The sequence below is a fragment of the Eublepharis macularius genome, chromosome 1, assembly GCF_028583425.1.
Source record: "Eublepharis macularius isolate TG4126 chromosome 1, MPM_Emac_v1.0, whole genome shotgun sequence".
Lineage (NCBI taxonomy): Eukaryota > Metazoa > Chordata > Lepidosauria > Squamata > Eublepharidae > Eublepharis > Eublepharis macularius.
Window position 1 is genome coordinate 233,383,172 of NC_072790.1, and position 26,396 is coordinate 233,409,567.

The 26,396-nt window shown below is 43.9% G+C and overlaps 1 protein-coding gene across 1 annotated transcript; it reads left to right on the forward strand.

Annotated features, from left to right (window-relative positions):
- The first annotated feature begins 1,231 nt into the window (after window positions 1–1,231).
- Window positions 1,232–24,671, forward strand: NXF1 (nuclear RNA export factor 1). The gene is made up of 21 exons (XM_054993070.1): window positions 1,232–1,377; window positions 5,045–5,255; window positions 6,199–6,346; window positions 7,700–7,783; window positions 9,064–9,168; window positions 9,392–9,472; window positions 10,844–10,913; window positions 11,188–11,276; window positions 12,228–12,335; window positions 12,434–12,543; window positions 15,121–15,157; window positions 15,248–15,316; window positions 15,518–15,573; window positions 17,011–17,118; window positions 18,145–18,203; window positions 20,523–20,638; window positions 21,226–21,268; window positions 21,394–21,466; window positions 22,469–22,651; window positions 22,763–22,823; window positions 23,904–24,671. Exons 1-21 carry the CDS (start codon window positions 1,347–1,349, stop codon window positions 23,940–23,942), a joined length of 1,881 nt encoding a protein of 626 aa, XP_054849045.1. The 5' UTR covers window positions 1,232–1,346; the 3' UTR covers window positions 23,943–24,671.
- The last annotated feature ends 1,725 nt before the right edge of the window (window positions 24,672–26,396 follow it).

Genomic DNA, 26,396 nt, shown 5'->3' on the forward strand with positions numbered 1-26,396 from the left:
TATAGCGGCTTCCTCTCAAACCCTTCCTCTCCAGGCTCCACCCCCAAAATCTCTAGAAATTTCCCAATCTGGAGCTGACAACCCTAGTTCCAGTGCCTATCAGACTATTGAGCAGCTGCAACTAATTAGTCCCCATCCCTTTGACATTATAATATTAGATTTACCTTCCTTCAGGATGACAACACCCACTCAGAGCAGTTTACAAAGTATGCCATTATCCCCACAACAAAACACCCTGTGAGGTGGGTGGGGGCTGAGAGAGAGCTAGAAACTGACTGACCCAGGGTCACCCAGCTGACTTCAAGCGGAGGAGTGGGGAATCAAACCCGGTTCTCCAGATTATGAGAGTCCCACGCTCTTAACCCCCACATCAAACTGGCTCAGGGGATGGCTTTCCTCATAGAAGGCATTTATTTCAGAAGGCCTTGAACTGCGGAACCTATCGTTTTAGGAAAATATTTTTTTAAATCCTTGGGAGAGTTTGGAGTGCAGCTCTGGCCTTCTGTAGTTTTCTCCACCGACCAACAGATGGTTTTAGGGAGGTAGCCATGTTGGTCTGTAGTAGAACAGCAGAATTTGAGTCCAGTGGCGCCTTAGAGACCAACAAGACTTTCAAGGTGGACGCTTTCGAGAGTCAGAGCTCCCTTCTTAAGACATGGGAAATAGGATTAAGCCGGTCACTCGGTAACCTATACCTACCGAATTTTCGCTGTAGGCTTTTTAACATGGACACGTTAAGGCGACGCTATTTCTGCCCTCTCTTCCCTACGGAACAACGGCCATGATGACAGGAACAAGATTTATATTTTACGTTTTATATGTGGTATTGTTACGGCTGAGTTTTATACTTATGCTGCCAAGTTTTCCTATTGTATATTTTATAAAGTTGTGGTCCGCTCTGAGCCCGCTTGCGGGGAGACCGGAATACAAATTTCATTAAATAAGATGCCGAGCCTAGCAGCAAAGCCCCTTCCTCAAGATGGCCAAAAATGGAGCCTTCCACTTTTCTCCGGAAGTTCATAGTAAACAACCGGTCTCAGATGTGCTAATTTTTTTTTCTATTTCCGTGCGACTTTTTAACAGGAAGTATGTTGCTCTAGGCACTTTTTAACTCTATGGTCTTCCTCACGTGTTAAAGCGGTGGCGGGGAGGGGCCAAAGGCGCGTGACGCGCGCGCGGACGGTTTCGTGCTCGCGGACGGTTTCGCTCATGCGCAGTGGGTGACCCGGGGCCTCTTGGGAAAGAGGCGTTGCGAGGGGAAGAAGGAGGGCCGGGGGGGTTGCAGTTCTTCTCCCGCCCCCGCGAGGTTCTCTTCGCGTGCGGTCGATGCTCGTCTCTCTCCCTCGATGGCGGAAGGAGGGAAAGGCGGATACAGCGGTGAGGAGGGGTGGGGAAGCGCTGAAGGTGGCGCGGCTGAGGGAACGGGCGGCGGGAGGAAGCGGCGGCCGACGGTGAAGTGGAGGGGGCGGCTGAGGGTGGGGGGGGGCTTTCTGGAGGTTTCTGTGGGGGGGGAGAATGGGGCTCTTGTCTGTGGGGAAGTTGGTGGGAAGAACACCCCGAGGAGGAAGGGAGGGACTTATGGGGGCCTCTGAAGAGGGGAAAGTGCCATAGGGGGAGGGGGCTTTATTGTGTGTGAGCCCCCCCTAATGTGTAAAGGGGCTGTGGCTCACTGATCGATCAACTCCTTGGCGCGCAGAAACTATTCTCTGTCAGAGCCGCGTTAGTCTGTCTGTAGAACTAGAAAAAGAGTCCAGTAGCACCTATAAGACTAACAAAATTTATGGTAGGGTATGGACTTTTGGGGTGTCTGAAGAAGTGAGCTGCGGCTCACGAAAGCTCATACCCTTCCACAAATTTAGTTAGTCTTATAGCTGCTACTGGACTCTTGCTCTTGCTATCTGTTGCTTTGGGAACGATCCTACTGGGTAGTTTCTCTGTTGTTGAATGTACCGGTCTTAGAATAACTTAGACTCTAGTTTCAGCATTTATTCCACTCTGTATTGGATTCTGCTGGTTTTATATTTCCACAAATTTACATCTGTAGACCCTGTTGCCTTGCTTACTGAAATGTCCTTGAACTTGACAGTACTGGCTCACGCTTGGTGATTGGCCTTGAGTCTCAGTGAGAAAGGCATACTATAGATAACATAAATGAACAAAAAAAAGAGCAAGATCCGGTTCCAATGTCAAAAAAAGAGCAAGATCCGGTTCCAATAGCCCCTTAAAATCTTTAGACCTAGCTCTTGTTCTTTGACTGTAGACCAACATGGCTATCCATCTGAAACAGTAAAAAACAAACAAACCTGCATTGGAAGCTCATGTTAAAAGCCTCCACTGTGACCTTGGAGAGCGGCTGCCAGTCAGAGTACACGAAACTGATCTTTTAAATTTTATTTTATTCATACCCTGCTTTTCTCCCCTTTGGGGACCCATGGTGGCTTACCTAATTCAAGTCTCTGCCTTTTTATCCCTACAAACAACCCTGTGTGGTAGGTTAGGCTGCGAGTACGTGACTGACCAAAGCATCCATGACAGAGTGGGGATTGAAACCTAGTTCTCTCAGTATTTAACACCAAAGAAAATTGTGCTAGGAAACACTAACATGTGAGATAAATGCTGGAAATGTAAAAAGCATGAAGGATCATTATATCATATGTGGTGGACTTGTGAGGTAGCTAAGCAATACTGGGGAGATATAATTGAAGTAATTAATGAGGTTTTGCAAACCCAAATAAATAAGAACCCAGAATTGTTGCTACTGAGCTTGGGAATGGAAGATGTTCCAAGGCAGCACAGGACATTGTTATTCTATATGATCACAGCAGCAAGACTTTTATACGCAGAAATGGAAAGTGCAAGAAATACCAACTATAGAAGAGTGGATTTACAAATTGCTGTACGTGGCAGAAATGGACAAAATGACAAGAAAACTGAAAGATCTTGATCCAGGAGAATATATTGCAGACTGGGGGAAACTGAAACAATACTTAGAAAAAAATGGGATGTGAAAGGAGGATTGTGGCAGTTTGAGAACTATTAATATGTGATTTTATAATCAGAATGAAGAAGTAACTTTACCAGTAACTGGAAAATTTAGTTATTGATTAATCTAAGCAAGTATTATTATTAAGGAGATTTTACTAAAAAATATACAGTTTAAATAGTGATGTAGAGAATGGATATATTAGTGGAATTGATAAAGTATATATAAAAGAATTTGAAAATGCTTAGAGTAAGATATATATATATGATTTAGAAGAATTTAGTTGAAAGTAAGTTAAGTAATAAGATAAGTTAAGGGTTGGAAAGCTGTTGGAAGTCTACAAGGAGGGGGGAGGGAAAGGGTGGGGGTTGATATAACATAGGTAAGATGGGGAATGTGTGTATTAATTATGTACTCACCAATAAAAACTTTTTAAAAAAAAGAAACCTAGTTCTCTCAAGTCTTAATCCAACACTTTAATTGCTGCTACTCTGGCTCTTAACCTTGATAGATCCATCATCTGACTCAGTAAAAAGGAAGCTGCATGTGTTCGACAGAAATGTTTAGGAGGACCTTTTATGGAAACTGATTACTATTTTTCTGAATATTGTTATATTTTATTGTTTATTGGTTTAAAATTTTTTAATGGTGAACCACTTTGAGTGTTTTGTGAAAAAGATGTACAGTAAATACTGCTAAATAAATAAATGAATGAATAGCATGTGGTTGTGAGAGTGACAAAAAGAGAAGTGCAACTCCCATTGGTGCAGAAAGGAAAATAAAAGGGGACAGAGATTTAAAAGTAAAGGAAACTCTTAGAGGGAGAGATAAAGACTGCAAGTATTTGTTTTTTGTTTTATTTATAGTCTGCTCTCCCTACAAGCAGGCTCAGAGCAAATTCATAACATATAAATATATATATATTGATCTGTTGAGGGGGGGGCGGACAGACAACTTTTTTAAGAGTGTTGTTCCCTTTCAGAAGGGTATTTAATGTATTGCAGATCAGTGCATTGACATTGCAGTTCCTTTATTCCTTCCCCAGGTGGTTTTCCTTTCCTATGTTTCATTCTCACTGTAGCCCTATGATGTGCCACAGGATTAGAGGGTTTAGTTGGCTCAGAGTCACTCAAGGAGCTCAGTGGTTGCATGTGGATTAGAATCTGGGTTTCCTCCGTCTTAGTGGCTTAGCATACACTACAGTGGCTCTCTCCACAGAGTCCCCTAGAACACTTCATTGGGGGAGATATTTGGTATCCGGGGGAGGGGGAGATGTTTCAGGGTGGGATGGAGATGATCCTAGTTTGTAACCTCAAATGGTCTGAGACTTGACATTTGGCAGAGCTGGAGCTTTCTCCATCCTGTCCTGAAACATCCTTTTCTTTAATCCTCCACTCCTTGTTTCTCAGGCAGAAGAGAAAGGAGTTACTGTGGGGATGATGCTGATGAGAAGTGCATTCTGGAGAGTGGGGAACAGTGATGATATAAAAAGGGATGACAGAAGGTCGCTATGGTGTGGATGTAGGAAGGGAATGGGTCAAACTAGGGGAAACGATGAGCTCTGTAGGAAACCTTGAGAGGGAAGAGGTTTATGTGGGGGAAGTAACTAGTGCAGAAGGGGGTCTTTCTGGGGAGTGCGGGTCTAGTAAGGATTTAACTGGAGAGGAAGATGAAAAAGGGCATTCATTAGGTAATATATGTGTGGATAATATTGTTGGGATGTTCTTGTTTTGAAGATGATGATGTGGGGAGGTTTGAAAGGACAGTGAAAAAACTTGGAAGAGAGGCCCTGGCTGTTGGAGAAATGGAAGGGAATGTGGGGGCACTGGATGGGGGGGAAGTGTGGTGGAAAATCTTGGTGTGAGCAGGTTGATTGGTATGGGAGGAACTCAGGATTCTCTTTATGAGGAGTGTGTGAGCTTGCTGTAGATAGTAAAGTCAGTTTAAAAAACGAAGGATATTGCCATTTTTTGTCATTTGTGGTATTTTGCTAAACGCAGTCATGGTTCTATTTTTTTCTGGCATCCTTTGTATAATTTTTAATTTGTTACTCTTACACAGAACATGATGATCGTGTGGGTGGAGGAGGCAACAGGGGCTTCCCTGGACGGCGGAGGAAAGGTCGGGGCCCTTTCCGAGGGAAGATGTACAGTGAGATGAACCACCACCAGAGAAACTGGAACAATTCAATTTCTGGTCCTCGTAGCCGGGTAGAGGAAGAGGATGGAGATGTTCTCATGAGTGACCCTCATGATGCACTACGATCCCGCTAGTGAGTAAATTGTTCTTTTGGGCATCTACAGCTCCACTCTGGACAAATCACATTTGTTCCACCTCAGTTCTCCCAACTGTCTTACAAGGACAACAGTTATTTGTTTGACAGAATCATTGTGTTCGCAAAACAGTAGAAGTTTTTTAGTCAGTTCAAGATCCCACTTTTCACCATTGACAACCTAATGTGCAACCCAGAATGTGTTGTGCTGGTTACCTGGTAGAAAACCGGACAAATTATTCTGGAAAACAAAGCAATCTCTTTGTGTTTCTCAAAAAACTGAAGCATGTCTGCTCCACACAAAAAGTAAAAATGATTTTTGGCACAATACGGTTTATGTATTTTTCAGAAAAATCAAACAGCCCCCCCACCAAAAGTTCATTTTGGCTTTGTTGAAAGGGTGATTGGATCATTTCGTAGGCCTTTGCCTGTTAAAAGATAAAAGCAAATAAGGCCAAAGCATTGTTTTTTGTGAATAAGTGAAAAGTGACCATCTGTTTGTGACCTGTGCTACTTAATGCTTTGGTTTACAGGCCATCCCACACAGTGAGTTAAATGCTCAGAACCTGGGGCTTTAGGAATGAAGTGAGCCTTTCCTGCCTAACCAGATACAGCTTTTTAACTATGGGTGTGTGTACCTTGTTCCTGATGGTGAAGAAATTGGGTCATGTGAATCACTCCCCAGAATTGCGTTGGGTGGATGAAGGATCCATGGAGTGTAAATCATAATAGTAATTCAGAAAGCAAACGATTGGACGTGACTTGGGAAGAAAAGGGTTCAGTGCCAAGTGACCTCGTTTAGTACAGCTACCCATCTGGAATTACCATTCTGTGATTTAAGGAAATTAGCTCCAGGCTAGAGAGTCTACTACATTTTAATTCAGCATTATTTGATACGTCATATCAGACCTGCTTTGCTAAAAGCTAGTTTTCTACTTCTCAGCACTCCTTATGGGCAGCGGCCAAACAGACAAGATCGAGAGCGGGGCGGCCTAAGCAGTATAAACCTCACTGTGCGAAGGAATCTGGGTGCCACAGACCAAGGTGTCACCATCGGCAATCCCCCCAAGAAGTCCTGGTTCAAAGTCACAGTGAGTCTTTTGGGAAGGAGGGGTGTGGAAGCAAGAGTTGGGCAGTCAGAGCCCCTGCCACTAGCAAAAATGCTCTACTTCTAGGCTGAGGTTATTATGCTGTTGCTAAGAGCCACTGCCTGCCATTGACTGCTCAGACACTAGAACAGGGCAGAGCCCTAGACAAAGTGGAGTAGACTTAGGGAGGGGCTAGGAAAGCAGGAAAGAGTCCTTTAAAAAAGAGTGGAATGTTCCAGTAGAATGAGGCAAGAAGGTGAGATATTGGATAAGAAAACAGGGAGAGAGAGAGAAAAATTGTAGCTAAGATTTGTAGAAATTACCTTAGCTGCAGTTCATACATCAACTGCTATGTCAGATTTTTGCAAGCCTCTGGTATTTATTGTACTCTACTATGCAGAGGTAACTGAGAAACTTATATGTTTAACATGCTAATTCTCAGATTACTTACAAGAATTATTTGAAACTCAAATATGCATAAAACAAAAGAATTTTGTATTTAACTTTACTTTACTTTACTTTAATTGAATTTTTATACCGCCCATCTCCCGAAGGACTCAGGGCGGTGTACAGCAAAAGTAAAACATACAAATATAAAACACTAAGAATATAAAATAAACATATTAAATAATTTAACTCAAAACAGGACAGTTCAGTTAAAACACATTTAGGCCAGCCCCGCTTGTTGGAATAATAACGTCTTAAGGGCACGGCGAAAGGTATGTAGGTCAGGGACCATACGTATCTCCGGGGGCAATTCATTCCAGAGGGCAGGTGCCCCGACAGAGAAGGCTCTCCCCCTGGGGGTCACCAGCCGACATTGTCTGACCGACGGCACCCTGAGGAGGCCCTCTCTGTGGGAGCATACCGGCCTGTTTGAATGCTTGGGAAAATCTTTTAAGGAAAATCTTTTAAGGAAAAAGTTTTCAGTCCCATGCCTTCTGCTAATAAAGTAGCATACCAGTTGTTCCTCATAGGATAGCTCTTGCAGTTCCCTTTGGCTGAGTGTTAAGAGGTGCAAAAATCTCAGAAAACCAAGGAACTGCTGCCTCCTGTAAATGGTAGAAAAGCCACTATAACCAGCTTTTTAGCACACATCCTGTGTAATTGGGACATTCAGCCCTTCTGCCTGCTTGAGTTCTCTGCTTGGCCAATTCCATCTAACTTTACAGTTTTAAAAGCCAGGGATGGGGGGAGTTAGAGTAACTTGCCTCCTTGCCGCCTCCTAAGCTGAGCCATAGAGAGAAGCGTTCCTTTCTTACCCTTTGATACAGTAATAAACCTCGGACTATGTATTTTAGACGTTTTGCTCTGTCACAGATTTAGCCCTCATCCATTTGTGTGTTTTCTACTCAGATTCCCCACGGAAGGAAGTATGAAAAGGCATGGTTGCTTAATGCCATTCAGAATCTATGCAGTGTTCCCTTCAATCCTATGGAGGTAAGAGAGGCAGAGGCTAGCTATCTTCCTTGCTGCTTTAGCATGACAATCTGACACAATAATTACTGTACTGAGAAGAGCTGAAGTGTACTAGGAACCATGTTATATGCAGTCCTCCAATCTGTGCCTCTTGGAATCAGGTTTCATATAACATTGATTCCCCCCAGGCCAATATATTGCTAGTGACATCATCCTGAGTAGGGGGTAAAGAAGCCCCAAGGTTCTTTAAAGCAGTGTTTGCTACAGGTGAAAGATCCAAGAGAATCACCCAGAAGCATCACCATTACCTGGAAACTATGGTTCCAGCCATAATGTCCATTATTCTGAGAGCTACATTTATCAGTTGAGTTTCTCTGATTTTAATTGGTTGTGGCTTGAAGGCAGTCTTTTTGGCTGTAGCTCCAGCCTTCTGGAACAGCCTTTTTTAGGAGGGTTGCTATGCTGGCCTGATTTCAGAGGTATTGTAAAAAAAATTTGTATAGAGGCACTCAGTACAGCCTAATGTCTTTTTTTCCTGCTGCTGGTGCAGTGTTTTGGGTTCATTATCTGTGTTTGAATATTTTTGATGTTATGGACAGTGCATGATTAGTGCAATTTTGTAAGCCACCTTGCGTCATTGTGTACAGTAGGAAGAGTGAGTATAAATATTTCTGTAAATGTGGACCAGTATGCCGCTTATCAAAAGTCTAGGAAATACCTATCCATTTTATTTATCTTTTGCACTTTTATTCTACGCATTTCCCAAGGACCTTAGTGAGGCATATGTTGTTCTCCTGAAGATATGGGAGTGGTAGGTGCAGGGGTGGGTGGAATCAGCAGCAACTGTTGGCATTGAGGAAATGTGAAAATTGGAACACTCAGCATCCTTTACTTCTTTTTTAAAACACTGTTTATTTTTAGCAACATTTATGAATAATAGCAGTGACAGTAAACATATTTTATCTTATTTATATGATTAAACATTTCCAATAAAACTGTACACTTTGAATGGAGTCTTATATCCTATTTTTCTATCTGAATTAATATTTTCTCCCAGAACTGTAACATCTCAGGGCAATGCTACCAACAATATAAAAAGGATCTGGTACTCCCACAGCCTTTCCAACCCAGGTTGGGGTATTGGGGTCACATGTGGTGCAATTTTAGAGGTGTCAGACACTGTGTGCTCATAATCCTGTATGACAGTTCTTTCATGTTCAAAGAGGATGAACAAAACAAATACATACTCTATATTTGCTAACTACGAGTTACGACTGTTGACATGTTTCTTCCTCTCACAGGTTCACTATGCTAGTAGTCGAATTGTGTTTTATGTTGAAGATCCCTTTGTTGCCAATGCCCTCAGGCAGGTGTCCCGGAAAATCACTGACCCAGAGGGCTACAAGGTTGGTCACTCCAGCCCTGATTGAGGGGTAACAGGAAGGAGAAGTATGAGGGAGGGCTTGTTCCACAACAGTGGGGGCATGTGACCATTTGTACCTAGATTGATCCCTCATTTACCTCCAGGGCAAGGTACCTGCCACAGGCTAAGCTAAGCACCTTTTGCTGTCTTGGCCTGCAGCAAACTCCCCTCCTTCCCCTCTAGGTTTCAACTGGCCTCTTTTTCAGGTGGTGATAGTCATAAATCCATGCAGTCCACCGCCAACTACCCAGCATGAACTGAAACAAGAAGAGATTGAACATTTGAAGGTGAGTGGAACATGCCACAGCAGCTGGGGGCATCTCTTTTGTGCCCAATTGCCAGCCTGCAAGATACTCCAGGAGGTGATTGTGTGTGCTGCTTTTCTGTTTGAGAATGTCTCTCTAATGGTCTGTAGGGATGGAATATATCTCCAGTCTTTCAGAGGACAGCCCTTCTCTCTGGACTGTGAATGTGGGGAGAATGTAGAAATACAAACCACTTCTTGGACTCGGCTTATTTTCCTCTATTGGGGCATCTGAAATCCTGACGTGTCTGTTGAACTCTCATACTTCTCCAGTATTTTTTTTGTGACACGTAACCAGCTTACCTTTTTTTTTGCTTGGGGTGGGACTCAAGGTTGCACTGAACAGACGCAGAGTTGTATAGCTTCAACAAGACTGCTGTGTGCATTATGTGCCCTTCAGTTCCTGTTTTGGTCTGAATTAAGAAATGGGAAAAGAGAGTCTGGAACTCTATTGCTGCCCTCTGGCATCATGTCAAGGAAGAATTGAGACCAGTGGTGTCCAAGAGCAAATTGAAGGGCTGTACAATCCCTGTAGCAATAGGAAGAGGCAGGCAAGGAATGCCTTGGACTCTGTATCAGATGTGAGATGTGACAGGATGAACATTATATACTCTTTGAGAGACTAAATGGAAGGAAGGCTGCAAACAGTACCTGAACGCTTTGAATTCAGAATGTTGACAGGGTTCATGCTCTGGTATCTCCAGTTAAAGGGTCTCAGGTATTTAATTTTTATGCTGCTCTCTCCACCTCTCAAGGCAGCTTAGACATAAAAATCTTCTTGTGTGGCCAGCTACCTTATTTCAGATAATGGTGGCATTCTGATGATCACAGCAATTGGGCAGATTCAAATAGAGTAGGTGGTCCAATGCAAATTAGTTGCCAGTGTCAGCCCTTTAGTGCAAGTGAAGTCTGTACTGTAATACCAGGTGTTGGGGGGGTGACCTTTCTCTATCTCAGATCTTGGGGAGCTGCTGTCACATGAAAGAGTCAGTATTGGGTTAAATGGACCAGTAGGTAGAAAGCAGCTTCATGAGTTCATTTGACCGCTACAGGAAGTGGGCTGGCTGTTGAAATAAGGGGTGGGGAAGTCTGAGGCCTGCAAGGCCAGTTGTGATTGGGAGAATGGTGAGAGGCTCCTAGACATAATAGGTCTCAGGTGAGGGCTATAAGGTTATTTTGAAAGCTCTAGCACTCTTCCATCTGTTTAGTTCTTACGAATTGTGCAATATTTTTAAAATCGCTTGGGTGAGGTCTTCAGCCACTCAGACTGGGGAAGGGGGAAGGAAAGTAAACTTCTTTCACATTCCCTGTTTGCACAGGCGTGATCCTTATTGGACTTTGTTTTTCCCCCCAGCAATGTATGAGTAAGAGATATGATGGTTCGCAACAGGCCTTGGACCTAAAGAGCATTCGCACAGATCCAGGTAGATAGATCCAGCTGTCTATTGTCTTCACAGCCAGGGCTGCTTTTCTTCTGAAAATGGGAGTGGTTTGGCTTCAGCCTTCACTTAAGCAAAGCAAAATCAGTACCAGTAAGCTTGCAGTGTTAATAGTTCTCAAAAACTGGGTTGCTTGTACAGCAGAGCTTGCAAAATTATGCTTGCAGCTGCAGGTTAAGGAATGATGAGTAATAGGGCATGGGGTTTCCAAGGAGTCCTGCTGGAAGCAAATGAGATTTTTTCTTTTTAAATTCCTCAGATCTGGTGGCACAAAACATTGATGTGGTTTTGAATCGTCGAGCCTGCATGCTAACTGTGCTGCGCATCATTGAGGAGAACATTCCTGAGGTCAGCCGTTCTTGCCCCCTCCACTTCAGTTTTCTTTGGATCCTGCCCTTCCAGTATATGCCCAATCTTACAGCACATGTTGTGTACTTCAGAACCAACTGCTGGCTTTCCTGGCTCAAAAACAGTTCGGAGCTCTCATGTGGACAGGAGCCCTTTTATTAAATTGGCAGCAAAGAAGAGTCAACTGAGGCACCGAACCCTGTGCAAAAATATCTAAATTGGTGTTTGGTATAGACATACAGATTTTAGGTTATCAAAACTTGACTCGGCTTCCAAAACAAAATCTCCTGAATTGTCTGAGCTGAATGGTAGTGGTCTTTGTGAAGCTTCCTGTCCTCATTGTTCTCATGTTCTCTCTCTCTCGTGCATCCACACACTCAGTCGTAGCAAAGAAGCAGTCTTGATCTTACTGCTCTTTCCACCTTCAGAGCAAAAGTATTATCAGTAATGCCTTGTGAAGTCAAATTAAGAAGTTATGATTATGGTTACACAATGTATGGCGGGAAATGGAATATAAAGGAAATGTTAAAAACAAGGTTGCATATTAGGACAATATGTAGCATTCATATATCACTGTAATCTTTACAACACCTCTCTAGGGCAGCCATCTTCCTGCTGAAGGTAGGAAAGAGGCTGAAAGAGTGCTTTGCCTAAAGCTTCCTAGAAAGTTTGTGGCAGGAGTGAAATTTTGAACCAGGGACTTCAGGATCTCAAGTCAGTCTCTTGATGTAGTGATAGGTCCCTTTTTTTTGCTTTTTGTTCAGCCACCTTTGGGTTAACTTTTATGCCTAATTTGCATAAATACTGCTACATTCAATTTTTTTGTGATACTGTGTTCTAGTCGACAACATTTTAAATTCACTTGCTTTTGTGCTGATGGTCTGTGGCTTGCTTAAAAGAAATAGATTCTCTTGCTCCGCCAGCTCACTTCTTGCATCTGCTTCCTTGCAGCTTCTCTCTCTGAATTTGAGCGACAACAAGCTCTTTCGGCTGGATGATATGGCTGAACTTCCCCAGAAGGCTCCCAATCTGAAAATCCTCAATCTGTCCTGCAACAAGGTTAGACCCAGATGCTCACGTTTTCCTCAGCCCAGTCATCTGTTTTAAAAAATTTTCTTCTGACTCGGTGCTGTTTTTTCTCCTCTGGCTGCCTTCAGCTGAAGACGGAACGTGACCTGGACAAGTTGAAAGCATTAAAGCTTGAGGAACTGTGGCTGGACACCAACCCAATGTGCGACAGCTTCCGGGACCAGTCCACCTACATCAGGTGAGGGCCAGTCCCGGGGCTGCCCTGGCTGACTGTAGCAGGGCCGCCCCTCCATCCCATCCCCAACAGTCCCACTGGCATTTGTTTGGCTCCGTGTTTGCCCACTGGGTAAATAGGGCCTAACAAAGATGTGCTGGCTCCTCATCAAGAGATTTTACCCAGCTAGTATTGCCTTGTTGGTTTACTTAATCTCTGTGTAGCACCATCTACATCAGCCATGGCCAAGTCTGGCCAAAGGCCAATTCTCTGCATTCCTGAGACCTGATTGTGATTCCTGTGACAACTATTTTATTTCAGCTAGATTGGAGCACTGCCCAACCCCCTAACCACCCACTCCCCTATATTAAAAAGCAAACTTTAGCTGTTATCTCCCATATTCCCTCCCATCTTTCTTCCCTTCCTTGCACAGTCTTACTGCTTCTGCCCAAGTTCATCTTCAAAGAATCTTTTGCCTCTTCCACTACCCACTCCCTGCTCTTCACTTTGTTTTTATCTCCTTCTGGAAGTCCCTTCCAACTCTATGATTCTATGGTTCTGGGCTCTAGGACCTCAGGACGCGCAGCCTTCTCCATTCTGATCAGCCACCTCCTGCAGCTTCCACCCCTACCCCATTTAAGCCTGCCACACCACATCACCTTGCTATGAGCCTTGCTTTTTGCATTGATAATGAGAGCTCCCCCGTGCAGTGCCAAGAAGTACCCTGTTGTGCCAGGGCACACAAAGTGTTTTCATTGGAGTTGAATGCAAGCTGCCAAATGATGGGGCAGCCCTGGTGTGTTTGGCCCATGCAGATGGCTGGTTAGCCAAAGACGGGTAAGATTCCTTGTGGGAGGAACAACCTAAGACAGGCACAGTCACATAGTGGCCAAACAAGCCCTTCCCCCACCGCTGGGGAGGTTGGCGGACAAGGTACAGCTACCTCGCTTACATGCTTGTTCCTGGACAGCCTTGATGCTATTTCTGTGCTTCTCAATGACGGGGGCAGTGACAGTGCTGACTCTGGGATGGAGCAGCCACTGATTGATGTGATGCGCTCTTTGCAAGGAAGAACCTTTTCATGCTCGTGACAAGTGGAAGAATGCCATTTCTCTTGGAGTCTTGCTGGTGTGGCCAGGCACCCGTATTCTCCAAGGGGGTGGGAGAGGTAGGGGTGACACCAAGAATGGATGAGGCTGTGCATCAGTAGGGCGGAGCTTCCAGGCCTTTCCTCTTTGTTTCCTTCAGTCTTTTGTGTCCCTTGCCTCTTAATCACCACTGTCTTCTGCAGTCATCATTAATTAGATTTGAGCTGATGCAGGAACCCTCCCCAAGCTGTTTTAAGTTGGGTACCAGGATGTTGGCTCAGGCATCTCCACGACCAGTGGGAATCCTTGTCCACTCCCCCCACTTCCTATTCTCCCCACCCATGCCCTCTTGTCTCTGTGAAGCACCTCTCCTGTAAATGAGCTGTGGGTGAGTACGAGCTCAGGTAAGTGTAGTTAGAGCAAACAGAGCCCTTCAGCGGTGTGGCCTTCTGCAACTCATACCCATGTGCATGTGTAAAACTACCATGGGGAAAAACACAATTTAATGCAGGGCTTTATTTAAAATTTACATTTTCTGCTTTCCTGATTCAAAGCAGAGACCTGTTACATGCTAAATGCTTGGAAGCAAACAGTCACCACTGCCCTTGAACTCCTTATGGAGATGAAATTGTAATCATGACACTAAAAGACTTCCACAAAGTCCAAAGCTGCATGTTCTGTTAAAGGAACATTGACCCCCTATTGTTTCCCCTGAAGCAACAATTCGAGTCTAATTGTAATATATGGGGAAATAGAAACTAAAGGAGGTATATGGCTCTTTAACATCAGATAACTTTTTACAATTAATGTTAAAGATCAGACTTTCTAAGTGACTCCTTTTTCTTGTCTTGCTTTCATAGCTGATGCCCAAAGTGGTCACTTCTAATGTAGTTATATGTGCAGCTATACAAATCACTCTTGGATTTTGCATGCATGTAATTTTGTGGGCGTTGTTTGAAATGCTTGTGCATGTAAGTTTCTTAGGCTTCCCGAGAACAATTCAAATTGACCACCTTTTGTTGGGTTTTTCATTAGAGATTCTGGTGAGTAATGCCACCATTTCATAGCTTCATAGGGTGTTTCTCTACACTTACCGAAAAAAGTGGAATAAAATCATTTCGTATTGTCACAGAACTCATATTGGGGGTGGGGTTGCAGCAGTTGAGAGATGGCATGGCCTCCGTTACGTAGAGGGTAAAGGGCTTCTGTCTGTTTGGGCCCAAGTAATAATTTTTTGCCCCCACACTCTTTGAGAATAGTTTGAGATTCTTATTGAGAGCTTTCCCATCCTTGATTTTAAAGGGCAAAAATTTCCCTGCGTTTGCAGGAGTTACAAGCAGGCAAAGAGGGTGGAGGCCATGTGGAATGTAGATGGAATGGGGCAGACTGGGTTACAAAGAGGGTGATGGCAGAAGAGGGGGGCCATCAAGAGCAGGTGATGGGAGGGGGGTGGGGGGGGCAGCCACACTGGCCCATAAAATTGCTTCACTCACTCTTGTTCGTCTTTCAACAGTGCTGTCCGGGAACGGTTTCCAAAGCTGCTGAGGCTGGTGAGTTACGTGACCGCTTCTGGGGTCTTGGCTCATCTTGTTATGTTTGACAACATGGTCACCTTGGTCCTCTGTTTCTTCCCTCTACAGGATGGTCATGAACTGCCCCCTCCCATCTCCTTTGATGTAGAAACACCTACTACTCTGCCCCCATGCAAGGTACAGAAGCATCTAGAAGGTGGAGGAGGGAAGGGCTACTTGATGCTGGTTTATGGAGCCTTTTGAACCCTTGCTTTCCATTGTGTGGCTTGGTGCAGGAGTGGCCACATGCCAAGAGCCCTGCTGCCACACTACTTTATTAATGTTTAACAGGCTGTGAATGAGAGCATATTCGACAGGTAGTTTCTTTGTCTCCTCCAGGGCAGCTATTTTCCTTCAGATGACTTGAAGGTGCTGATTCTACGATTTCTGCAGCAGTATGTATTCAGTCTATGCATTCATAGTATTTGTAGAGTAATGTGGTGCTGTAAAGTATTGCAAGCCCCCCTCCCCCTCACACACACACACAGGCTCATAGTTAAAAATTTAAAGATGACTTGTACTATCGGTCTTTCTGATTCAGCATCATTTCCTCTGACTGCCTGTGGTTCTCTAGGTTCCCTGGCAGAGAGAGGTCTCTCCCAACTCCTGCTCCCTGAGATCCATTTAAACTGGAGATGCTAATGATTGGACCTGGGGCATTCTGCATGTACAGCTTGCACTCCACTACCCTAAACCACATCCCTTCCCTCTGTGTATGCAAATGTGACACATGAGGATTCCTCTTGCTCCATTGGTCCAGTGGGATCTGCTCTGACTGACAGCAGCTGCCCATAGTCTCAGGCCAGGCCTCCTGTCCGTTGAAGGACCTTCAGCTTGCAAACCCATACTATGCTGCTGAGCTGTGAGTGAACCTTTGCCACTGTAGAGGAAGGTTGTCAAGGGGAATGACTTTGGACCTTGAGTTTTTACTAAAGATAGACAAAAAAAGAGCTATATCTCAATACAATTTGTATCAGGAAGACCTAGCACATGTGTCTGGCTAATAGTTGATTTGAGGTCCAGGAAGGAAGTCTCTCCTCTGCCTAGAAGCCTTTGGGTATTCTGCCTTTTCCTAGATGTACCTCACTTGGCTACCTTTTCTGAATTATCTGGAGGTATTTGCTCTGCAAGCATCTTTCTGGTTTGAGTGTGTCTTGTACTCATTCTTCAACACGTGATTTGTATGAAACTATCCTACCAGGGTGCAGAGTTTGAATGATTAGATCCAGAGATCGATCTTTCCTTTTCCTTTTCTGTACCATTCCATTGGAATTTGAGATTTATTGTTGTAGTTGTAGTGTTGTAGTGGTGAAGTTGTCGAGTCGTGAATCAGCACTCTCCTGGTTCAAATCCCACTACTTCCATGAACTCTCCAGGTGGCCTTGGGTCAGCCACTGTTCTCAGCCCCAGCTCCTCAGCTGCATTGTTGGAATAACAATAACACTTCGTTCACTGCTCTGACTGGAGCACTAATCTGTCTAGAAGAGCAGTATATAAGCGCACTGTTACTATTAAACTTTTTTGAGCTGCACCACTTCAGTTTATAGGTGAGGAGCTTGTGTGGTTGAACACATCCATGGGGGGAGGGCTCTTAGTATATAATATTTTGGAGGAAGGAGGATACCAGGTCAAACTTCTTCCTGGTGTGCTAGATCTTCATACACAGGGTTCATTTTTCCCCATGTGGAAGCATTCTGTTGTGTGAGCCATCACTTGCAATCTGAGGTCATACAGATCAGTCGTAGGCTTTACTACCTTATTGAGAAATAGATCTAAAACACAGGTATGTTTTATGTCCTATTTGTCTCAGTAACACTTGCGTTCCCTCACAGATACTACACTATCTATGACTCTGGGGATCGGCAAGGGTTATTGGATGCCTACCACGATGGAGCTTGCTGCTCGCTGAGCATTCCCGTCCTAATGCACAATCCTTCACGGTAAGATGACACTCCTAGTTTTGTTTTTTAGCATTGGGAGGGAGAAGCAGGCTTAACTTACAGTGCAATCCTAAGAAGAGTTACTCCAGTCTAAGCCCATTGAGTTTAGACTAGAGTAAATCTCCTTAGGATTGCACTGTTTGTGTAGTAAACTGTTTTGGCATCACACTGTGGGCTCTGTATACTCTGTAATTTTAAGAAAAAATAAGGATAATCCAGCTTCTGCAACAAAATGCACAAAGTCCTTCCATGTGTGTATAAGAAACTAGGAGTGCAATTCCTTCTGCTTCCTCTAGCTGTGGAGAGATCCATCAGCAGTGCATGGCACTGTGTACACATGAATTGATGGTCTGTAAACCTACCTAAAATTTTTGGGAAAAGTGAAATGGGGTTAATGTATATAAATTTATTTTCATTTATAGTTTGCCTTTCTTACTGGGACTCAGGGCAGGTTACAAATATGATAGGACTATTCAGTAAACTATCTACAAAATTTTTAAAAATTGAATGTAGTAACAAAGATTCTTAGTAAAACAAAGCTATTCAGTCAATCAGCACGCAGTTTACCAAATACTGGAACATTTGAGCCTAACAGCAAAGATTCGTAGTAAAACAACATAATGCAGTGGGGCAGAGATTGAAGAACATGAAGAAAAAACACATTATCCACAATGGAGGTCATCTCCCAAGCTGATCCATTACAGTTATACTGTGTATCATTGTTGGTTTGGGGGAAGGGTTGCCTCCATATCTTTTGTCCTAGCCCTGTGATATGTTATGCCTACCTTCTTTTAGCTGCAGAGCCAGGCAAAGATTTAACCTGGGAAACCTAAAATCAAATCCAGCATTTGGATCATTGGAAGGGCACACTGTACCTTTTCTGCACATTTTCAAACAGGCTAAGAAAAAAAATGGGGAGAGGGTAGATGCTGAGGTTCTTGGAAATGTCTGCAAACAACATTCTGCTCTTGTTCACGTTGCTTTAAAGCTCTGAGCTCCCTTAATAGGATTTTCTCTCTCAAACAGGAGCAGTTTGGGTGAATACTTCAAGAACAGCAGGAATGTGAAGAAACTTAAAGATCCCAGTAAGCAGTCATAAATGGCTGTGAAAAGGGGGTGTGGTATTGGTTGGGCACAGACTCAGACTCTTGGAAGGGCCTGGTTTCAACTGAACACCTCCTTCTCCTTCAGTGCAGTGTGAAGGGCAATATCTGCATTGCACATGGCTTCTCTATTCAGGTGGCTTCTCTGCTGTGCACTAAAGAGGGGGAAGCTGCTGCTGTGGTGACTGGAACACAAGCAGCTTTTGTACTTAAATTCCCTAGCAGAGGCATTAGCAGCTGAAGAGCTCTATACTGTGGCTGGCTTCAGGTGGGGAAGTGAAGCAGGAGGGGAACCCTTTCCAGAGAGACTTGAAGAATAGCAGAACTGGACCTCTGTTGCATGGAACTGTTTTGAAGCAGAGGGAGCAAGGCTGGAGAGTCCCCTCTTTAGTCCATACCCTCCCCACAATGCTCCTTTGTCAGTGACACCCGCCGATTCACTGTCCATGCAGATTTCCTCATTTGATTTGCATCAGTCTTTGCAAAGATGATTTCTCCATGGATAGGTCTGTTTCAACATGGTGGCTGGACTTGGAACCAAAGGAGTGCTGAGTTGTCCTTGCTTTCAGCCAGTTAATGCTGTTGTTCACTACTTCTGGAGGCTTCCTCATTCACACAGTGAGCTCTCCCTCCCAACAGATCCATGTCTATGGTCACTTGGATCTTCTGAGGTTGATGCATAGGAATCCTTCTCAATAGGGAGTAGTGGACACACACTGCCAGTGGTGTGAGGGGGGACTACTTTGACTCCTGGAGGTATTGGTCTAGAAGGCAGACCAGATTGGCTGGGGAGCAACAGGGTTTTGTTGAGCATTTTTCCAAAAATTGCAATACACAGTATATTGTAATTGGAGAGTGTTGCCTGGACTAAGCTTTGCAATGTTAATAGTTCACAAAGGAGAACAAAGGTATTCAGACAGGAAAAAGTAGCTGTAGATTCACTGAGGCCATCAAGGGCTGATTCCGCAGACGTTGGATAATCCTCTTTATAGATCATTTGGAATGGATTTTTTCATGTGTGGAACAAAAAATCCACTTCAAACGATTGATAAAGTGCATTGAAAGTGCATTATCCAATGTGTGCGGAATCAGCCAAGTAAGCGCGTGAACTCAGACTATTGATCACTCTGACCAGTATTCATGTTTGGACTACATGGTGCTCTAAGATCAATTTGCCTTATTTACTGGCTTCATGATATACTCTTTATCTTCCCTGAGTTATGGAAAGTTTTAAAACACACACATCATAATGTTTTTTGTATTTTCTACTGTGAGCCTCTTACTTACTGTACCTTAACAGTACAATAACAAGTAAGGCTATTTCTTAAACAATGGTTTGGAGGGGTTTTTTTTGCTGACCAGCATCTTTACATATTAACTAAGTGCCAGTCTGCAACTCTTTAATTAGTGGGAAGATTAATTTGGGGGAATGATTCTTTTTCATGTTTCTTTTCTTCCAAATATATCTTTAATTGGTGTATGACTAAAGGAAAGCTTTTGGTTCCTTCCCAACCATGGCTTGTGCTGGAATAATTTCTCATTATCAAACACTGTCTTCAGATAATATAAAACTTTGAACAATGAAGCTTGTGTACTTGATGTGGTTTAAGTTCAGTGTCCTGAAACCCTTTTCTGACAGGCAAACTACAGGAGTACCTTCTGGTTTGCGGTTTTAGACCTCAAGACCACAAATATAAAACATTTGATCTTAAAAATGTTAAATTCTGATATATGGATATAAATAGAATATAAACAAACCCAGATCAACACGTGCTTTCTTTCTATTCTTTATTCCTTATCCAGCAGTAATTTATTTACCAGGATTATATACATCCTTAGAAGGCATGAGATTTAGAGGGTTTATCATATCTACCACAACAGCTTCCGTGTTATAATTCATGCTAAAGACTGATAGTGTAGCAGCATGCCTCTTGTTTCCTATAGGGAATGGTCTTACTTGTCATATTTCATTCATAAAGTTCAATGGGACTGTTGCTGTGCCTCTTAAGTTTCCATCAAAATGTTCCCTATAAACTTTCAGGTTTCTAATGTGCCTCATGTTATGAATTTTTCCCTTTGCTAAGGCCAAACAGGAGCACTGTGTGTAGTATTTAAAGTATCAAAATTTGAAAAACTTAACTGAGGAATGGCTTAAAGCCACTTTACATGAACAGCAACTAAGGCATCTTAGTAGAGCAGTCTCCAAGCCTTGATGTAGAATGGTCGAGTGATCTTAGAACAAATCTAGAAATTGCCAATTCCATAACGCCTTCCTTTCTTGCTCTCCCCCCCCTCCCCCAGCCATGCGTTTTAGGCTTCTGAAGCACACACGGCTGAACGTTGTGGCCTTCCTCAGTGAGCTGCCCAAGACTCAACATGACATCAACTCCTTTGTGGTAGATGTCTGTGCACAAACGGTGAGAAAGGAGTTGGCAGAATGGGGACTGTCCACCAAGGACCGGGCAAGGTCAACAGTTAGATACAGGGGGAGAAAATACTTGGGGTGGGGTGGGGGAGTAATTTGGCATGCTGCTTAGTACCACTGGTAGGTGATGAGGAGCCAGATAAGCTTCCATTTCTGCACTGGGTCAAACAGGTGCACGTAAAATTCTGTAACCAGAAAACCTGAGTACTAGAATTGTGTGTACATGTTTTAACATCGAATAAATGTATGTTATAGCACAATTTCGGCTTTTTAAAAAGCGCTCAAAGCAACTACCAAAAAAGATCATGTTACAAAAAAAATAATTATTACTTACTAGTACTTGCTTACATGTATAACGGTCTGGGCAGGCAGCCTCCTGGCAGTTCAGCCCTCCCACCTGCCCTTGCATCCAGGCTGGCAATAGAAATGTGGGGGCAGAAACGACATAGTGCAAACACACTGCCCTGCCTCTGAAGCTTCTGTGGGTGCCAGGTGATGTTCTGACAAACCTACTGTATAAGCCCTACGTGGGTTGTTTTCACAAGTTGTCATCTTTGAAACCATCCCTTCTCTTTGCAGAACACGCTACTGTGTTTCACGCTCAATGGGGTCTTCAAGGAAGGTGAGTGTGCCATCAGTGTCTCCTTTGCACCCACATCCTGCAGTGCAAAATTGACAGCACATGCACACACGCTGCCAGATCCCTTCCTTCATCTTTGTCCTTTTTTTCTTTTCCTCCTCTTATAGTGGATGGAAGGTGTCGGGATTCATTGCGGGCATTCACTCGTGTGTTCATCGCTGTGCCAGCCGGCAACAATGGGTAAACAAATAAGCTTTAGGTCATAGGCAGATCAACATGTGGCGCATTGGGAGGGGGGTGGAATGTTAGTGAAGAGAGAGGAGGATTGTTCCCCGTGACTGTCAAGAGCTGGGCGAGTCTGACTTGCTCATGTCCTGACAGTCACATGGGAGAGTCCTCTATTCCATGCAGTCCTTTTCAGTCTGCCCTGAAGTTCCTTCAAAATGCAGTAATTGGACTCATTCAGCTTAACAACAAACCCTGCTAGGCTGGTTGCTGGGACTCTGGCAAATAATGTTGGGTTAGGTGAATTCAGCTTGATTCTGTGTTCTTAAGCAAGAGGGCAGACTCCAGATTGCTCACGGACAATAACAGATAACTAAAAATGAGATCCCGAGCGTGCATTTTGTTTTATAAACTTATAACCTGTTGATCACAGAGATTTTGGTTAAGAATAAGTGGATCGTACAACAAGCCTGAAGTCAAATCTCCACTGATATACAGAAAACTTCCTTTCTCAGACCTGAAGCTAGGGTTTGGGACTGTCCCCTTATTTTCCTGTACCATTCCAATTACCTTTGGGTGCAGAATGACAGACAGGCAGACTGAGAAGGAACACTGTATGAGTGTTCCTCTCCCCCCGCCCACCCCCCCAAGTTTGATCCCTCCTTCTGAAACATGGGCGTAATGCATTTTTAATGTTTTATAGTTTTTCTTTAGCCACACTGTCATTTAGCCATTTTCATGGCCTTTTCTCTCTGGGAAAGGGAGTTTCTTTGAATAGCTTCTCTTCCCAGTAAAGCAGCCTACAGTGCTTGAGGGAAAAGCTTCAGGAAACAGTGAGAGATCTGGCAGGTCTTACCATGGTTTGCTAGTCTTTCAGCAGATGCCACATACAGGCTCCAACAGAATGTGTATCGGGGAGGGGGGATTCTAGCCACCCAGTTTTGATGTCTGTCCCAGCAGTGCATCGACTTGCCCCCCTCTCAGTAGTAATCCCGAGTCTTTCTCTTGTGCACACAGGCTATGCATTGTTAACGACCAGCTGTTTGTCCGCAAGGCCACCAATGAAGAAATCCGCAAGGCTTTTGTCATGCCAGCACCCACACCCTCTTCCAGCCCTGTGCCCACTCTCTCGGCGGAGCAGCAGGAAATGCTGCAAAATTTCTCCCTGCAGTCTGGCATGAACCTGGAGTGGTCTCAGAAGTAAGTACTGCAGGGGGTGGTGGGGAGTGGCATGCCGTAAAATGGGGCTTGGGTGCCCTCCCTGCCAGAACCCGTCTCACTGATGCGCAATCTCTCCCTCTCTCTGTCAAGGTGCCTCTTGGACAACGATTGGGACTACGCTCATGCCGCCCATGTTTTCACCCAGCTCAAGGTGAGTAGATGTGGCCTCCAGCCACTCTACAGCTGATTATGGACCACTGTTATGCCAGGCTGCATATGCAACATTTGCCTTTGATGTGGCAGGATACAGAGCCAGAGGACACAGTGCAGAGTGTGCACACTAGATGGTCTCACTGCTACTTCCAGCCTTAAGCTCTATCTGCTATCGAAGCCCCAAACCAAGCAGTTTAAAAATAAAACTTCAGGGACCACTGGCCTTTCTTAACAGATGGCAACAAAACAATACAGTTGTAGGTTGGATGGACTTAAAGCATAATGTTTTGCGGGAAAACTCCAAGAATGGCTTTCTGTGCATCTGTCCTTTATTCTTTTTTAATCCTGTGCTTCCTCCCAGGCGCTTAGGGTCATGTATGTTCTCCATTTTATCTTCCCAAGAACTCTGTGGTTGGTTTGATTAAATGAGAGACTGGCCCAAACCCATCTAGTGGGCATCAGGTCTGAACAGGAACTTGAACCTGGGTCTCTCTGGTCCCAGGCTGATGCGCAAACCACTACACCTCACTTGACTGTCCATTTGCATGGACAGGTTGCCATATTTGGGGTCACTGAGGAATTTTCCACCCCCATGGGAAGTTGATGGGTGGCCCTGGGTTGCTAAGTCTTCCCCTCAGCACTGCATGAGTCTTGACACAGAACTTAAAGAGTCCTTTGATGTTGAGGGACCTGCTGGCACAGTTACCAGTTAGTGCTCTGCTTTTCTATACATCACAGTTGGTCAACCTGTAGAAGGCTGAGATAGAGCAGACCTTGTGATGGGACTGAAGGTGGGACCCGTAATCATTTGTCCTTCACGGGTGCTATTATAATTCCATGAACTTCCGCTCTAGCAGAGGGAACTGGGGTATGGCTTAGGAGCCTGCAATTCTGCCCAAGCTCAGGGATGGTTGTGGGAGAATCCTGGATTCTCTTTTAGAGCTGTTCATGCTGGCCTTCTCCTTCCCTGGACCCAAGTATTTTTTTTTAATTAAATTTTATTAAAGGTTATCAAGCACATACCTGGACCCAAGTATGAAGACAAAGGCCTTGATAATTATTTTGTTCTCTTCACCAGGCGGAGGGGAAGATCCCAGAAGTGGCATTCCTCAACTGAGCATTGGCTCCCAGCACCATGACCAAAAGGAAATCGCATTTTATCCTTTAGAGAGCCGTTTTTGTAAATAAATGAAAGTTTCACTGTAAATTATGACTCCCTTTTGTGACTGTGAAGGCTGAGGCCATTCCCTATTAGGGTGGAGACACAGGCTGTGATTGATATTCTGGAAGTGGCAGCATCTTCTACCTATTGTGACCAGACGACAGGAAGAGTTGCTGTGTAGAGCGACTTTTTAAAAGACTGAACTCAACACTGAAGGGAAGAGTCCCCACCTGTGTTTCTTCTCTCTCTTTTAATTTGGGCACCTGGTATGTTTTTAGTGTATTCTTACCCTTTTTTTTGCAGCAGTTGTCTCAGGAGTATTATTTTGTATGTATGTGCCTAGGGTAAGAAGGGGTCAACAGTTCACAGTCTGAAGATTTTAGAATTCCCCTACCCTTTGAGGCTAGAATCTTCTGTGTGTTGGGAAGAGCCAGGTTCCCTAGTCCCCTTATGCCAGCCTTGTGCTGCTTCCATGGAGTTTAGGAGCCATACGGCCCAGACCCCATAATAGCTGGTCCTCCAAAGCACAGCCCCTAAAAAGGTGTCACCTCACTGCTTTTGCTCACCAGTTAAAGGAGACAGGAAGCATGGGTTGGCATGCTCAGTGAGCTGTCGCTTCTGTGTTTCTCTTCCGCCTGTAGTTCTTTCAAACAAATGTGTTTAGTAAAATTATTATTAAAACTCTGTGCGTCTTCTGATGTTCTACACCAGAAACGGGAACCTACCCACTTTCCCTCGTGGCTATTTCAGGCCTTGTGGAGCTGTTGATTCTAACCTGAAACTTTCTTTTCTGTCAGCTGTTAGTACAAATGAACACACTGTTGTGCCTGACTCTGGTCAAGCCTGATTCAGATATAGGAGTGTTCCTCAGAAGCCTTAGACTTCTAATTAGCTTTCCTACAGGAGATCATTAATCTCTTGGCAAAAGGGGACACATCAACATTAGCGGTTCGTTTTGAGTACAGTACACAAGTACATTACTAAAGAACCTTGCCTCTAGCTTTTTTTAAATTAAAACATAATTATTTGCAATTTTGACATGGACTAACTTACAAGAATATGGTAATAACCATTCATTGATTTTTATATAGATTGTTAAAGGACAGCTATTATCTGAGCCTATTAAAATGGCTGACCAAAAGTAAGCAGATTACAGTCAAGAAGCATCATCAAAAAGATAGTCCAAATGAATTCATTTACATCTTCAAAATTATCTTCCAACAGTAGCTGATAGGGCTTACGTTCTAGGTTAACTAACTACTTTATAACTTCAAACGCCATGCAAATTTATCTGTACTCTAATATCTTCGTAAAAAATAGAAAAGTGTTGTTAGTTTGTTCTTGTTACTTTTTATCATAACAAAGAATATAAAAGGTGGTTATATGTTTTCCAGGCATATGCCTATCTGTTGGACCTCAACCAACACACTTCATCTTTCAACTATATCTTCACTTCTGTATTTAGTTAATGCTCTTGTTTTCAGACACTTCTCACACCTGGTTGTGGAAACATATAAATTATACTATTTTTAATCTACAAAAAGCCACATTAGTATATTACTCCTTTGTTCCTCTCCAAGTCTGTTCTATTTTGTGGGTCTGAACTCTGTATCTGACATGTCTCCATGTCTAGCTGAGAGACTAGACCAACACTATTTCTGCAGAAGCATCCTCCATTATTTTTAGCTGACCCATCAACTGCTACTCCTATATTTCTGGCTATATCTATGAGAGCTCCTTTCCTTCAGACTAGTGTAAGAGCATATGGGGTTGCCTTAGAGCAAGGTATGTCACTGGTCTATCAAGTTCAACGATCTCCAATATGGCACCCACAATTGTTACCCACCTTCTCCTCTCCCAAATGAGAGAAGCAATCCTGGCTTTCCTTCATCTTTTGGGAGCAGTAGGTGTTTCAGAAGAGTACCAGTGGTACTATTCTGTCTGCCAGGAGCGCCTGTATGGAAACACCTGTCTTTATCACTGGATGATGCTGGGGAATTTCCCAATATTTTATGATTGGGCCCAGTCCTCATGACAACCCTTTGGTGGTGCCAGTGTTCTCAAAAGCACCCACAAACGGGTTGGGGATCCCTCATTTAGCCTCTCAATGCCTACTTTCCCTCTCACCACCTGCTGCATAAAACCTGGCCCTTCCTACATGTGAAGCTGATGTTCTACCATTAGTTCTACTAAACTGCAATCAGGAAGGGGTGAGGGTGTTGAATGCTTTGAAAATGTGCAGCCCTTTCACAAGTGGATAAAGATTTTGTACAGTTCTTAATGCTGGTTCTAGAGATGCTCAGTGGGTGAAGGAAACCCCACACCATAATGATTTTACAAAATAAAGGAATTGAAAGCCGCTGCTCTGGGTTGAGTAGGTTGAGTTCCTATCTGCATCTGCAAATGTTT

What these genes read in the sequence shown, in the direction of transcription:
- NXF1 (XM_054993070.1), top strand. Translation starts at nt 1,347, where the DNA reads ATGGCGGAAGGAGGGAAAGGCGGATACAGCG. An exon ending in AACCTGGAGTGGTCTCAGAA is followed by an intron (nt 22,652 to 22,762) that starts GTAAGTACTGCA and finishes CTCTCTGTCAAG; the next exon opens with GTGCCTCTTGGACAACGATT. An exon ending in ATGTTTTCACCCAGCTCAAG is followed by an intron (nt 22,824 to 23,903) that starts GTGAGTAGATGT and finishes TCTCTTCACCAG; the next exon opens with GCGGAGGGGAAGATCCCAGA.